Source organism: Ostrea edulis, chromosome 1 (genome assembly GCF_947568905.1).
Source record: "Ostrea edulis chromosome 1, xbOstEdul1.1, whole genome shotgun sequence".
Taxonomy (NCBI): Eukaryota; Metazoa; Mollusca; class Bivalvia; order Ostreida; family Ostreidae; genus Ostrea; species Ostrea edulis.
In genome coordinates, this window is record NC_079164.1 from 8,839,638 (window position 1) to 8,856,332 (window position 16,695).

The following is a 16,695-nucleotide window of genomic DNA, read 5'->3' on the forward strand; positions in this document are numbered from 1 at the left end:
AAATGGAACCCGCGTTCTCTTTATGGTTCAAAGCATTCTTCATTTATTAGCACTTGTATTTTAGCAAGAAGACATTTTAGTGTACTTTAAGTGTTTTAAATTACCGCTTAACCATAAAATGCATTCTTCACGGGAAATAAAATACTTCTGGATTCGGCCAATATCACAAGAAATGCAACGTAACGCGTACAATCTAGCAATAAGAAAACGTTACCAACAGAAGCATTTAACGGTTATTGTACAATTAACAAACATGATACTTGTCAAAAAACGCGCCTTTCGATTAGGTTTTATCCAGACTTGGGAAGCAATATTTTCACAAATCGTTGTTCGATGCAAACCTGATAGTTTTCACCCGCTTTGATGTGGACCATTTTTTGTCAGGATTCTTCGATTTGAGATTTACGAGAACCTGTTTGACTTCACAACTCGATAATTCTTTTTACGCCATGTAATAATTCAAAAAAGGAATATCTGAATGGAAAATTGCTCTTGATTGGTCGTGTTTTCAACGTAGAGACATTTACAAACGAAAGAGAAATGTCATTTTAACAAAATAATTAGAGTATCGTTAAGACTGCTGATTTATGAACATTCGCACGCTAAATATCTTATTTAAAACATCACTCTGACACAGAAAGTCATTTATCTCGTATCCCGTTAGAGTATTATCGCAAAACAACGTTTCATTTGCCGGAAAATAAATAGCAGTCATGAAGGAAAAGGAAGAGAGATTCTAATCGCTGGACAGGCATTGAATGCCGACCGGACCTTGCTAATCCGACAAACTTCTCCCATCTCGTCCCCAAGATTTTTTTGAGATCTTCACAATTTATCAAACTTTTTTTTCGCGATAATTGCTATTGTATGTGAAGAGTATCTCTCGGCGTCAATTTCATGACAATCCATGGGCAGCTTTTATACTATATTGAATTATTGATTATTATTTTTAGACCATGTGCACGTCATATTATAACAAGTGTTCGGAATTTTTTGACAAATTGAAAACACTTTACATGTACATATCAGCAATGGGAAGCCCGTTACATGCGTATTAACAAGACTCTCTCTCTCTCTCTCTCTCTCTCTCTCTCTCTCTCTCTCTCTCTCTCTCGTTATGGTTTGCATGTCTTCCATGAAATGCTATATTTCATTTTTATTCTGAAAACTTAAACTTAAAATGTCAAATGTCAGTATAATAATCACGTTAAAAATCACAATCTTATGAAATGGAGCTTAAGACAACTGTACGAAGGCCATACAAAATGTTAGGGATAGAAATATGACGTCATTTTCTGAGACAGACTGCTAACGGTGTCGCTCTATTCGTAATCACGTGACCATCATCTCGTTGTTTTATTCGTAATCACATGACCATCATCCCGTTGTTTTAATCAAATGAATTTTATGCATAGCGGATTATTAAAGACTGGATATCCTAAGTGCCTAGCAATATTGGCATCTTATAAAAACCAGATTGACCTATAGGTCTTTATGTAAATAAGGCAATGCTAGTGTCTTAAGAATTCACACAATTACAATTTGGTTTCCAGAGACAGTAGAAAATATATAATTTACACAAAATTCCAGCATTATAATACACAATGAGGGAAATTACATCGTTGTAAATCTCACTTAAACATTACAGTCGCATCACAATTATTTTGCCGCCAAATGTGTGGAATTTGAATTGTAAATGAGTCAAAATCATACGTTTCTTAACAGTTTGGCGCCGACCGCTACATTGTCTTTGCATTTACGCTTCGGTTCATAAATAACAATAACGTTAATTTTGGTCCGTTCCCCGAATCAATCACGGGATTGGTGCTGCAAGATTTCCAATTCTAGAATGATAAAAAAACCAACTTCAGACAAATACCTCCTCTGGACCCAAATGATGGATGAAATGCTCACGTTTTCCCTACAGAGCCCTGTCCCGTAAATATACAATTTCTGGTCCATGTTTTGACTTTTGGTTCTTGTGGAAGCGTTTAAAATAAGTGGTCAATAGACAAACATCATGATTCAGTTCGACAGTTTCTCAAGTTTTAACTGGTTGTGTCTGAAATAAATAAAATTGCGTTTATAATTAAAAAGGCTAAATCTGTGACACGTCTCTAAATTTTCATGTGACATCGAATTTTTTCAAATGATTAACGATTTCAGAATTTAGGCATACCCACTGTAGTATATGTTTTAAGCCCAAAGAAAAGTTTAAGATACCGCCTTATTCATTTAACATGCACATACTTTAATGTAATATTACTTTCATAGCAGGACTGAGCACAAGTTTTTGAAACTTATTAGAATGTTCCCTCCCGACAACTTTCAGCTACATGTCTACATGGACTGTATCCACAAACAAACATAAAGCATGAACAAATAGGAATTCTGGATATATATCACAATATTACATACATTTCCTCAATATAAATGGAAGTGATCCAACTTCTGATAAATGCACTGAAGAACAATACTCTCCAGACTTCAAGGAAGGTGAGGTACCGTATTGAATATTTGTACCGTATTGAATATTTACTTTTTTTATAAAGATGTTTGAATATTTTGTGCTCCACATATTGGCATGTTTTCTGAAAATGGCTTTAGAATCTTGTAGTTTCGTGAGATACACTTAGTTTGATGAATTGGGGTCTCGATTCTTTTGGACCGTAAGCGTTGGACCGGAAACAACACTTACTCGCCCCATGGAACAACGATCCCGATGATTTAATAACCATTCAAAAATAGTAATCAAGAAGCTTCACACATCGTCGACACTGCGGTCATGATTTAGATCACAGTGGACATTACCATTTCCAAGAAACAGCAGAAACTGCATTTTTTTTTTTTTTTTTTTTTTTGTCTGTGCTTTTTGTGTAGAAAGCTATGTTGAGAGCTTTGAACTAGGAAACCGCGAGGTTACTTCTCAGAAGTGTGCCTTTGTTGGTTTAAAATCAAGATTTCTTCGCTAGCAATTTGTACAGATTTGATATCTCAAAGTTCTGTTTGTTTAAATGGTACATTCGCATTAAAGACCATCTCTGTTCTGTTTTAAAATCTTGATATTGTTTCTATATTGAATTAGTTTATAAAGCAATAAAAATTATTTTAATATTTCCTTTAATTGACGATCACGTATAATTTTATCAAGACAATTTTTGTATATTCGGTTATTTATATATTTTCACTTACTACTGTTTTAGTAGTAATCATCCTATGCCTTTTTAAATTGTTATATTCTCGATATAATTACCAACCTTTCAAATTTATGTGCAATGTTTGAATATAAGAAATAAATTTTTAGGTTGTTTTTATTATAAAGGATATAAAACAGTAAAGATGGTATCATTTCTGCATACCCAACTTCGTCAGTTACACAAATCTGATTCCGCAGCTTTTATTAACACAATAATACAAACAGCGTATAAATTTTGGTTTTACATTATACACAGTATAATATTCAAAATATGAAAATAGAAAGAAAATACATGTGTTCTTGCACTTACAAGGATTTACAGTAAACAACACGTTAACGGTCCTGTTTATAATGCAATGAAACTTCTTATTTATGAGGTGCCAGTTTTCTTACAAACATATGAAATCAATTATTTTAATAATTTTATTTTCTGAAATGTAGAATGATCTCGTGAGAATTAAATCGATATTGACCTTTTCGGAGATTATTCAACCTTTGCTTTGATGAAAACAACAGTAAACCGTCCACCACTTCACAATTTGAAAGAGAATTAATTTCTTCATCCGAGGCCTGTTTCATACCAGGCGGGGACCTCTTATCAGGGTTCTTAATAGGATCGCAAGCAGGAACCCGGTGATGTAAGTTCTAAAACTTCAGTCTAAAACGAATCGATTTAATTTTTTTTTCTTTCATTAGAGTATGTTGTACTAATGTATATCTGTTATAGAAAACTTTGAAAAATTCGCATTCATTATCCAGATTATAATCGTACATATCTCTTTTTTATTCCGTCATTATACCTAGCACTACAACATTTCGTAATTCCAGTAATGCATTGTAAATTATCAAAATACTATATGCGAAATTAAAATATTTTCCCCATCCTTGGTATATTTTTGTAACAAGTTTCCGCGCTGCGAACAACTCTTGAATTTTCATTCAACCTGGACAATGTATAAAATCAAATGTTTCTTATTGTAGTTTTCCTCTTCTGCATTTCTAAGATATCAATGTTAGAGAATATTTCCTTTACACGTCTTGCAGATTAACAACATCAATCTACTAAAAAATAAGAAATAAAAACAGATATGGAGTCATGCAGAGACATTTTCTGCGAACCTGTCATCCTGTCCGTCCAAAATCCTCGCTCACATCAGCGGTATATCGATCCCGATAGTAATGGATGAAGCTGACTCCTCCCCCTTCAACCTCGTGATTGGCAGCGCACAGTCACAAACAGCCAATAGCAAGCAGTTTAAACAAGTGAAGAAAATTAACAGGAACTTAAGATGGTACTTAAGATATACAAATGTTATAGCGATGGTTTAATTGAAGTAGTTACATAGAATTGTTTGGCAGATGATAAACAAACATATAAGTTAGTTCGTGTGTGGTTCTATCTTTTATATTCGTATTAATAAACATTTAGCCCGAACAAGATTTGTAATTATTACAGAAATTCGTGTAGAAAATATCACAAATTGATATGGATTCTGAAGAAAATTCCCGGACTGAAAGTATTTCTGGTGAAATGTCTTCCTCTGCGAAAGCCGTACAGCTGTCTTCTAAAGCCACGGCCTTCTCCATCGCCGCTATCATGGGAGGGGTGACCCCCCGGTCAACCCCAGACAGCCCGCGGGCCAAAGAGAGTCTCCCCACACTGGGTAAGTGATAATCTTTACAAACATTGATTATACGGAAACATTACGGAAAGCGAAGATTCTTTAATGTTTATTTTTCTATTTTCTTAATTAACTTTTAGATATAATCTACAGAATTAAAGGCATATTGCTAATTAATTATTGCACTTAATTTCAATTTGTTAACTGTCAAAATATTATGAATCCTGAATATTTTTATGGATAAAAATAGAAAATAAAAATTGCATTAAAGTATTTTCGTTATTTTTGTTCAAATATCTAATAAGATTATCGTTCATTTCCATGATCTTTATTCATAATATTAAAGCTGAATTAAATGTTTATAAGATCTTTGGAATGAAATATTGCACATCAGTTTATTTTGTGATGTAAAATTAATTTTATACCCATTCTGTTTGTTTCATTGCATCAAATATTGTTTATAATTTTTATAGAATTACAAATTACAAAAATATTTTATTTAATCCAATGCTACTGATTCGTAAAAGCACACCTCTTATCGTCCAGTACTTGGCATTCTATTCGAATAATAGGGTGTTTTGCCAGATCATTGATTTTGAAAAAAAATTCCAGCAAAATGAACGATATAAATGTTGTAAATATTGGTGATTTTGATCCATCGATTATCGACTTGTTATCGCTGATTAGTTAAATATATCAGATGCTATCACTTCTGCCGCTAATGATATTTAAGGAGTCCTTTGGTGGGGTACCAGGCCGTGTAAATGGTGCTGTTGACTTTTTCTATACAGGCCAAAACCTAAATTTAATTGTACGCTATCCAAACCTAATCTTACAACGATAAGTGACACACATTGATATCTTACTGTCATATCAAACACTTGGAATTGTTGAAGGCAGATTATCTCGAGAATTAATCTGATCAATTAAAAGAAAGATTTGGAACAACGCATCTATAATGGGTCTTCCTTTGCTCCAGCTCTAACAATGTTTTATTTTGCAGTAGGATTTTCAACAAAGCTTTAGCGTCAAAAATTGCACCTTATTTAGGATAACTCACCTCTATCGGACACCTGTCTTGCCCAATCAAGTCACGTGACTGATGATTACTAATCAAGAAAATTTATAGAGGTTGATAAATGGTAATCAAGAAATAAAAATCATGTGCTTACTTGTATCTGCAGGAATGCTGGTCTTTTAATTAAAACCGGTCGCTATTTCAATAATTTAGCAATACTGTCTTAATAATTTCAAGAAAAATATCAATGGGTGTTAATATTAGAAAACTATCTACCTATGTATTCTAATATATTTGTATGGTTGTTATAGTTTATTTAAACCTTGAGAAACATAACATTGGTTTAGTACAATTATATAATAATCAAGTAGGAATATGCTAGCGAGTATACATGTACATATTCTGTTTTTCAGTGTTAAAAATATATATTAATAGATATCAATGTCTTGAAAAAACATCATACATGTATATTTAATCAAATAGATATCAAGGTTTTAAAAAATTTATTATCTATGTCTTCTTAATTAGGTTACTGAGTATTATCTTATATGTGACGTGTAAAATAATTAATATTCTTTTAATTAAATAGAACACTAAATGCACCGATGACAACATGAAATAGAATATAAAAACAAACCTTGAGTTTCAAGTCATACGGAAAAGTGTTCCCCTCTACTTTATATTAAAGAAACAGGTCTATTCGAAATGTTATTTAACTTATAAAGTTATGAAAACAATTAAAGCACGAAATAATTGGCAAATTATCCATGATTCCATTTATGATATAAAATAATCTAGACTTTTATAATTTACATTTTGAAATAAACGTATTCAATGAATGAAGACTTTCAAACCACACTGAAAGACCCAGTCCTTGTGCGTCCAAGTGATGAAAACGATCAAAAGTCATCAAAGTGATGAAAACGATAAAAAGGCGATGACATCAGTGAATGTAAATTTTATAAATCTTCTTTCGATCAATTAATCAAAGATTTTCCAAAACTGCACACATTTTCAATATTTATTTTCTTTATGCAGAGAAATTTGTGGAGGAACATTCTGATGCTACCCCTAGTGCAGTGAAGACGGAGAGCGCCAAAGAGTTGGAGGTTGAAAGTGATGAGGTTTCTACCACCACGTCTCCCGCCTGTAGCCGCGAGCTGGCGGGAGTCGAGTGTCGTCTGGAAACCAAGGATTTATGGGACAAATTCCACGAGCTGGGCACGGAGATGATCATTACGAAGACTGGGAGGTGAGTAGAAGGCTCATAGTACCCCAGATGCGCGTGACGCTTTACCAGCGCAACTGTGCGTGAAAAGAACAGACCACGTGCACAAACACAATGCTGGCAAATGACACGGCATTTGTTTGTTTTATTATCTATACTATTAATCATTATCGAAATTAAATTTGCTGATAATTTTCAGCTAGCGTGAAATCGCCTAAACAAAATTCCGTCTTTATTCAAACCCCTACAGAAATTATCGTCTGTTTAAATTTGATTACACACATCGTACCGGTGAAAATGTGCGCAACGATAGTTCAATAAGCAGAAATAATAAGAAAATGCTTCAGTGTTTCACACCATAATTATCAAAGTGGCGAAGTTGATACAAGTGCCTATTTGGGCCGAGGATGTCAGCGATCGGATGTTTTACGATTGCACGGCCGTTTAGTGGCCACGTCTTTCGTGCGTAGGAATACTAAGTCTTAGTTAAACATGTAAAATTGGCGGTTTGAATATCCACCCAGCGATAAAAAAACACGATGTTCGAATTGCCAATTATACACGCCTTTTCAATCCTCAATACTGTTAGTTTTGGTCAAATTCTTACATAGTTGTATTTCATTTGCCCAAAATTATTACTTGTTTTGGACATTCGGAGTTTTACAAAGAAAAATTCGTAAACGAAATGGAATTCAATTCAAAATTGAAAGTGCCAAATGTAACCCATGTTTAGCTCTGTCAGCGATCCTTTATTTGACGACAGGTAATTTACACGATCACGCGCTCGGACAAAAGTAGGTCTATCAATGTCCGATCCAACATTTCCGCTCGTCAACTAAACTTCGATGTCCATTATGCCGGGTACTTCCTTTGATATATTTTCACATTATCAAACGTTGTGGTGACTATGAGGCGATGTTTTCCCGTCGCTCTGTGGGGTGGTGTGCCCCCTTTCCATTCCTGATAAAGAGACAATGGTAAAATTTACTGGACTGGCGATTTGCTATCTTGTCTAATGACATGTTTCATTCTTCCGATGTTTTCACTAACAATTAAGCGTAAATGAATTTTGTAATAACACTATTCAATACTGGAGAGTGATGGTGCTGTCCAAACAGTGCCCGAAGCAGCAACACTTAAGCCGGCGAAATGATAGGCCACAGAGCCCAAAAACGGCTATTTAAAAGGTGATAAATAGGATGTAGTGGTATTAACGACTTTAAGACATTTAATCTTTCTCAAATCAACTAATTTCTATCACTTGAAAATTATTCAATGCACACAATGGATGTTGACCATGAATCTGAAGATCTGGATGTTTTGATGGACTACAATGCTGTTTCCTCTCGTGGCTTCGACAGACACAAATGTTAATGTTTGCTTTCTCCATGCAATAGTCTGTTATCATACTCACCATCACGATCAATCTAAAGGCAGTGAAATTATATGACAAAAAAGAAAAAAAGCGCAATATTTATTTCTGTTTATATTCCCCATGGCCCAGATTGTATAGCAAATTATAGTAATTAGTTAATTATTACGATTGATTATTTTGTGATAATCCGAATCTTATTCTTGAGCAAGTTATGTGGATTTCGTTATTTTTAAAAGCACTCATTGAATATTTATATTTGTTTTTGTTGAAAAGATATATATCTATTATATTTATACCTTAATGAATTGTAATTAAAATGGATTTCGAAACGTTATTTATCGAATAACTACATTGGATTTATTATAAATATTATCCCATACTGTATAAATGAACACGAAGAATTAAAATTTCTATTAATTAGATTTCTTATCTTATTGTAACATTGTTTTAAAAAATATATGTTAAACAGTTTAAAAGCAAGCGATGTTAATGTAACTAAATATTTCCAAATATTTGTAAATTTCTCAATCCGTTATTTTGAATATTTAGTATGAACTTGGTTTTGTTCCTCATATTCCAAAAAAAAAAAAATAAAAATAAATAAATAAATAAAAATATTAAAAAAATAAATCAATAAACCTAAATTATGTTTTATTGCAGTAGTATGCACAGTTAAAGTATTTCATTAAGATATGTAGACGGAGCTTCTGGTATCCTGTGGTACAATGCGTTCTCATAGATTCAATTGTTGAGATTTTAAAACAACCTCTCGTAACACTGGGAATGGTGTATATTTCATTCAATTCTATCAAGGAAGCCTGTGTTTGACCAATGTTTAGAATTAACAAGAGATAGACGCACCAACGTCCTGTCCATCCGCGCTAAGTAAATTGACCACTTGGTGATTTATCTAGAATTAACTCGTAAGATATATGGGTGTCGTATATTTTTTAGGGGCATTTTTCACCTAAGACATCATTGTGAGAATCACCGAACTCAGTGGGTGAACTTTGTCTACGTTAATGGATCTACACTCTCTGACACCCCCGCCCCTCCTCCTTGCCGCCTGCACTCTGCTAACCCTCACCTCGTGTGAGGGGCGGATCTATCTTCTCGTGGTGCCTCGCACCTCCCGCACCTTTGCACTCTGAAGTTGTAAATGATTCGGCTATTTGACAGCATAATTGTTGACAACCTTGTTTTTTAACCCTGACTTAAACAAAGTCTTCTTGTGAAAGATATCGTCACCACGCTTTATCACTCTCGGAAACGGTCGATGTGAACAATGGGAAAAGATTCATTTTGAAAAGAAATTGCATCTGTGTTGACAAAAAAACCACCGTAACTTATTTCTCATAATTCTTTTTCCCCACACAACGTGTTTTACATAAACAGCTATTTCCATACTCTAATGATAAGTCATACCAGGTTGTGTTTCTCGCCAGAAATTGATGTTCAGATTTTTGTACATGTGCGGAGTTGAAAAACAAGCTTTTTTGGGGAAATTGATATTAAATTATGTAACAGTTTTGATGCTCATTAATTAGACTTTAGGTTTAATTTTAGCCGTGCTTTTTTTCGTTGTTCAATTATCTTGGGCACGTTTTACATATGGCTCGAAAAAAGGAGATAAATTTGCAACACAGAAAATGTCCATGATAAAAACATGCAATATGTACAGTTTTTAAACATACATTTTCCTGGTCCTGCCATTGGCAAGAATGGTTACGTAAATCAAGTTCAGGATGAGATACAAGTCATCGTTTATCGTAGAACACTTTTGCTTGCCAAGCTGCCGAACACGTGGTAAACGTCGGGGTGCTTTATGAGCCTTATATTCTACGCTGCTCATAGAGATCCTGTAAAGCAACAAAATGGGAAATTGGACCGGTGTCAATACAATGTCTAAATAAACACTAAGCTGGATACTGGAGATCTCGACAAATCCCCCGAAGTGTCAGGCCGCTAAACACAAGAAGCACTTTGCATGTGGTGCGCCTCTGTCCAATGACAAGCGAGAAATGACAGTTTAATTTGTTTTTTATTTGAGAAATGTTAAGAGGGTGATAGCTTAGTTTACAATGTGAAAATAAGTAAGATGGGATGGCGGAGTTTATATGAAATATGAATACTGAATTTTCGTGGCTCGGTAAACAGTGAAATTTATGTGTGTTGCACATGGTAGGATACACCGGAAGTTCGATGTCATATAAATTTCATCGCTTAGTTCAGCTCCATTGAATGTGCTCTACTGAGTTAATGGTAATCACATGATTTGCTCTATTTAAAAGTATCCGAATATTATCACTTACATATAGAATTTTCTTAGCACTTAGTTCTGATAAATTTTAAAGATTAAACGTGTGAAAGAAATTGTATAGATTATTTGACATAGTTATGATATTGCACGTTTCCTTGCTCTTTCAGACGGATGTTTCCTACTTTCCGTGTGTCGTTTACTGGAATTGACCCGGAATGGCGATACTTGGTCCTGATGGACATCGTTCCAGTGGACAACAAACGATATCGGTACGCCTATCACCGCTCCTCGTGGCTGGTGGCGGGAAAGGCTGATCCGCCCCTCCCCACCCGTCTTTACATGCATCCAGACTCGCCATATACCGGGGAACAACTTCAAAAGCAAACCGTGTCTTTTGAGAAACTTAAACTTACAAACAACATGCTGGACAAAAATGGACATGTACGCTCATTTATTCTATTCCTGTCTTTGATCGCTTTAAAAATGACAAAGTGTAACATTTGAAATTATTGGCGTATTTGTACTTTTTAGAATTACAATTTGATCTTATTCCATGTTAATTTTTTTCTATTACAGATAATTTTGAATTCTATGCATAAATATCAACCAAGGATCCATATTGTGAAAAAGAAAGAGTCCTCAGGAAATCAACCTATTTCAAGTTTAGATGCTGAAGAGTTTAAAACCTTTATATTTCCGGAGTCAGTTTTCATAGCAGTAACAGCTTATCAAAACCAACTGGTAAGTGTAAATAGTTTTATTCTAATCATTTGTTAAACTTACAAAACACAAATAATGTATAGAAATTGGTTTAAAATAAAACTTTATGAGAAAAGTACCAAACAGTACATTTTTATACATTTTCCTTCTAGATTACAAAGCTAAAGATAGACAGCAATCCGTTTGCCAAAGGATTCCGAGATTCTACGAGACTGACGGAGTTTGAGAGGTAGGTTTCACGATAGTATTCTACAAGTTCAAGAAAATACATTTAATTCTATCGTTATCATTGTAATAAGATTTATTAACCGACTGTTTTCCCGATAATTTTCAGTAGCGCAATGGGGGCTGATTATACGTATCCGCTGATGTACAGAGAAGGCATGGAAACCTTGATGCAGCACCACGCCTACCCGCGGTCTCCTCTGAGGTCGTACACGGAGACCGATCTTGAGGAAACACTGAAGCAGCACAGGGAATTCCTGTCAAAAGGTAAGCTTACATGTACGTCTCCCGTGTCCCAAACTTTCACCTAGAAATTTACTGTCATAACCGCCAAGATGAGCGCGGTGTAATGATAGTGCACACATTTGTTGGGTGTATGTTCGATCACATGATACCTGTTAACCGCGACAGAAGTCGAGGTTGACAGCTGAAAAGGACCCTCTTTCACACTCCGAATTCACGAACCTTTCTTCCACGTGAATTTATACTTCTGGATTGCGTGATGTAATTAATTTACGATATTCTGCTTTGCTTTACCGGATATAAGACAGAAACTGGAGTCCTAATTGATAAATAATAAAATCAACAAGCGCCAATGTTTCAGTGATATTCAACTCCTGGGAAAAGGTCCAATGTACTAGACTATCAAAGAGGCACTGTAGCGCACATGTCACTGGTAAACTCGCTCCAGAGTTTCTATATCGGCATACGATCTGTCATGATTCATAATAAGCAGGAGAAACGCAAAGTAGGCTGCAAAGAGGCGTTTTTGCTGTCGGTGGTCTGTTGTATCCCAGCAAACTCGGATTACCATGAGAGCAACACGGAGAGGTGTCAAACGCACCGATTAATTGCCTGGATAGTTAGATATAAATGGTTTTGGAATTCACTGACTCGTTTCACGTAAGGCAACGTGCGTGTCTGTTGTACATAAATACCACATCCCGTAACGGATGCGTCTACCAACACCCGTTTTTCTCCGCCATGCATTAAAGATGTGTGGTCTAGTCAAATATAAGCACCAATCTTGATAATGTTTCATCGAGAGTAATAATCTGTGTTCATTTTCTGTTATTTATCTTGTCTGTTTACTGATTTAATGACGTGTTTCCGTTTTTATTACAGAAGAGAGCGGAAACCTTGAGAAGTCTGGAATGGTTCCCCCGTGGCCGGTCTGGCGCCCGATACCATCCAGCTTTACGCCTTCCTACGTGCCAAGCGATCGTTCGTTATATACCTTGTATGGTGGACTCTTTGGTTTGAATACGAACTTCATGATTCCGCCCATGGCCTTCCATTCACTTGCAAACAACCTTAGACTCAGAGACAATATCCCCACAACAACTTCCGCTTCCTATACAGACACTGTGTATCCCTCTACTTCCTCTTATCGGTATCATCCGTATCTCACGCCCGACAAAATTGCAGCAGCACAGAAAGCAGCCGAATCGTCTGTTGCCGAAAGCTGTCGGCACTAAACCCGTATAAACAGTGAATTACCGTTGTCTTTCATTTAAACTTTGATATTATGGAGCTAGTCCTTATAAGAATTGACATTTGTATGTTGCTGGGTCCTCGGCACGGTTAGAAATAGCGGCATGTTATGTGTAATCTGTGTTGAATTAAATTTTGCACAGTAGATGGCCAATCCTTCTACAGGGCCAATGGTCCAACTTCTTTTGAATGCTCATTTTTAAAGACATTTTTTTTTTCAAAACCTTTTCCATAGATTTCTGAAACAGATTTCTTTCTATGGAACATGGTTTATGGAACAATGATCTCGGTGTATAAAAATCCATATAGTATGACGTCATCATATATATCTTATCAACACGTGCTGACAACAGGTGTAACTCATGAGTGTAGAATGCTGACAACAGGTGTAACTCATGAGTGTACAATGCTGACAACAGGTGTAGCTCATTAGTGTACAATGCTGACAACAGGTGTAGCTCATTAGTGTACATTTGAAATATAAAGACTGCAGTGTATTTCCCAGAGACATTGCTCGGTCAGTGATCTCCGTATATATGTTCTTCTTACTGAAAATGTGGAATGGATATTCTTATGATTTATTGGGCTACATGTGATTAGGGTCTTCAGTTCTGAGCATCTTTAACTTAAATGTATGGTTTTCTCAGGTCAGTGGCGAAAAAGAAAAAAATGTACAAGTCATTTTTTTTTTTACATAATTGATATAGTTGATTTTTGTTGACTAGTGCTAATTCTATATGCTTTTGAAGTTGTGATAAGATTTATTATACCATATAATGCGTGTGGTTGATTATTGCGTTTAACTTAATATGTTTGTGTTATTACAAATAAACTGAAACATAACAAAATAATTGTTGACTTTAGTTTATCTCTCTGCATACAATAGGAATGTAGACGCCAAACAACGAAGGCTTCCTGGTTTCCATAAAATGTCCTGTTTCATGAAATGATAACAAGTATTCGTCTCCTCATTATGCTTTGGTTTTTCTACAATAATTGCCCCCCCAAAAATTAGCGAGGCATTATTATTATTATGAGAAGAAACGATCTGTGTGTGGACCCTGAATAAATTACTTCAGCGCATTTATGATATTGTTAATGTTGTATAGCGTAGTTTAGGTGACAGGGGACAGGTTTTTTTTTTCCTTTCTGAAACATATGGGTAAAGTTTATACAACAAAGTCAAATTATGACAGACTAATGAAAAATCAAATATTCCTTTCATGGCAATACCTGAATTTCATATTGGTGTAGTTAAAAGAATATGACCCTAAATTACATGTAATCTACACATACTGGTGCTGGTGCACAACACATGCTCTGAGCAGGTGCCCCTTTCTCACTTTGATTTTCTCTCATTTGGGTTAATTCGCACCACCTACACACCATCACAGTACCGTACGAGGGGATTTAGACACTGCGCACAATCAAGAACCCTGTCTGCCCTGCTTAAAAGTCTACCTTTCATATGGGGCCATCCACCTTTTTATTAAGCACTCAGCTACATTTAAAATGTATCCTAATTTCAACATACATATTTACATGATGTGTAATATTCCTTCAAATATGGGGTATTTCCATTTTAAACAACTTTGACCTAAACTGTCCCCTGCTACCTCAGACGAAGAGTGTATTCCGAATTATCTCTGCTACTGAACGTTCGGTACTAGTGTGTCCGAACAAAAAGCATTATAATCATAGTCAACCATATTTACTTATAGTTAACTACAATATAAAATAAACATGTCGATAATTCGATCCACTATTGTAAAAAGATTTATATTAAACAGTAGACGTAATTGCAAAATAAATCTGATATCATGGTTAACTATAGGAAATAAAATCCACACTTTGACCTACACTGTGCCAGTGTTAAATATCTTTGATATTTTAGAGAGTTTGGTAATAGCTTAGATTATTCCCCATTGTCAAGTAAATACTTCAACTATATGATAACCAGAAACTGTTTTATTGTGGAGGAAATGATAAATATGAATCATCTGAAACTACGTTTTATTATGTAAGAAATAATGAATATATGTAATCAGAAACTCTGTTTCCCTGTGTAAGAAAGCTGAAACTGATAATTCATTTAACTAATTTTATCACCATAGCTTGCTTGAATTTTACTCTTTCATACTTTAACTTGATTTATTTACACCTTGATACTATAGTTCACTTTCATAAAACAACTGAATTTTTTTAATTATAATGTCACGGCCACCTCAGAAATGCCGGCTAATATTTGGCAAAGGAGCAATCAACGTCTTAGGCTTGACGCGGCCATGGCACAAGCGGGGCTCAAACTCACGACCTCCCGGTTATAAAGTAAACACCCTACCACTGAACTACCGCGACCGGTTAAAGCAATCGAAAATTTGACACATTTAATAAAGTTTTTTTTTTTTAAAAAGGACACAGTTTTGTGATATACATTTTTGGACTTTATTCCTTCTGTATGAACCTTAGAATCATAAAACAAAACTATCATCTTTAAAAAAAAAAAAAATCTATATGCAAATGCATATTCATGAACCATCTATATTCAGAATAATAATGGTACGGGTTGCCATACGCATGATCAAAGCGTTGTATATATACATGTATCAGGTGGCAGGGGACAGTTTCTTTGGTTTTGAAACATGTGGATAGGGGTATACATCAAAGTCAGATTATGACAGACTAATGAAAAATCATATTTCCCTTTTATGTCAATACGTGTATTTCATATTGGTGTAGTTAATAAATTATGACCCTAAATTACATGTAATCTATACATACTGGTGCTGGTGCACAAAACATGCTCTGAGCAGGTTCCCCTTTTTTGCTTTGATTTTCTCTCATTTGGGCTAATCCGCACCACCCCCACACCATCACAGTACCAAACATGGAGATTTAGACACTGTGCACAATCAAGAACCCCATCTGCCCTTCTCAAAAATCTACCTTTCAAATGGGCACCCACCTTTCCTCTCAGCTACAGACCTTTTGCTGGACCATGCATGTTTTCACCGGAATTTCTTCAGCAACTGACCTCTTAGTTTCGTATTATTCTCTTTAAAGAAGTCGAGAGGCATAGCCTTCATCGACTTCTCTTCACAAGCATTCATACTTTGATTCCCTCTCACCTCTGTCGGCGCGGGTTCGAATCCCGCTCGCGCCGGTAAGTGAGAAAGTTTCCCAGTTTACTTTCGGAAGGTCGGTGGTCTCTTCCCAGGTACATTGTATCTGGGGTCTCTCTTCCACCAATAAAAACTGGGCGCCACCAGATAACTGAAAAATTGTTGAGTGTGGCGGAAAACATCAATCAATCAATCAATCATACTTTGATTCTGCAAAATGTGTAAATGCCGGAGTCGGTGTCGGTTTATGCTTCGACCGACGTTTCGACTCAGATGTGCCTGGATTCACGCAATAAACAAGTTGTTTTCAAACATTTAACAGTAATGCACAAAACTGTCACAAGGAAATCAAAACTTACTTGCTTTTAATCCATTTTCAACATGTCCTGTCCCGGGTTTAAATCACAACTCTGATTACGTCAGACGGTTTTTTCT

The 16,695-nt window shown here is 35.4% G+C and overlaps 1 protein-coding gene across 4 annotated transcripts; it reads left to right on the plus strand.

Annotated features, from left to right (window-relative positions):
- The first annotated feature begins 4,471 nt into the window (after positions 1–4,471).
- On the plus strand, positions 4,472–13,986 carry LOC125664216 (T-box transcription factor TBX20-like). Of its 4 annotated transcripts, none has more exons than XR_008799562.1 (8): positions 4,493–4,860; positions 6,875–7,088; positions 10,867–11,140; positions 11,276–11,440; positions 11,572–11,648; positions 11,754–11,911; positions 12,770–13,524; positions 13,591–13,986. XR_008799562.1 is itself a non-coding variant. In XM_048896891.2 (7 exons), the coding sequence occupies exons 1-7, from the start codon at positions 4,683–4,685 to the stop codon at positions 13,120–13,122; spliced, it is 1,419 nt and encodes a 472-aa protein (XP_048752848.1). In that variant the 5' UTR covers positions 4,472–4,682; the 3' UTR covers positions 13,123–13,986. The 4 variants fall into 4 exon arrangements, 1 of the variants encoding a protein (XP_048752848.1); XR_008799563.1 differs by having other exon boundaries at positions 12,770–13,491; positions 13,525–13,986; XR_008799564.1 differs by having other exon boundaries at positions 12,770–13,491.
- The last annotated feature ends 2,709 nt before the right edge of the window (positions 13,987–16,695 follow it).

Excerpts from the sequence above, each read along its gene's own strand:
- LOC125664216 (XM_048896891.2), top strand. The coding sequence starts at position 4,683 with ATGGATTCTGAAGAAAATTCCCGGACTGAAAGTATTTCTGGTGAAATG. Across the intron at positions 11,441-11,571 it reads CAGCTTATCAAAACCAACTG|ATTACAAAGCTAAAGATAGA; the intron begins GTAAGTGTAAAT and ends TTTTCCTTCTAG. Across the intron at positions 11,649-11,753 it reads AGACTGACGGAGTTTGAGAG|TAGCGCAATGGGGGCTGATT; the intron begins GTAGGTTTCACG and ends GATAATTTTCAG.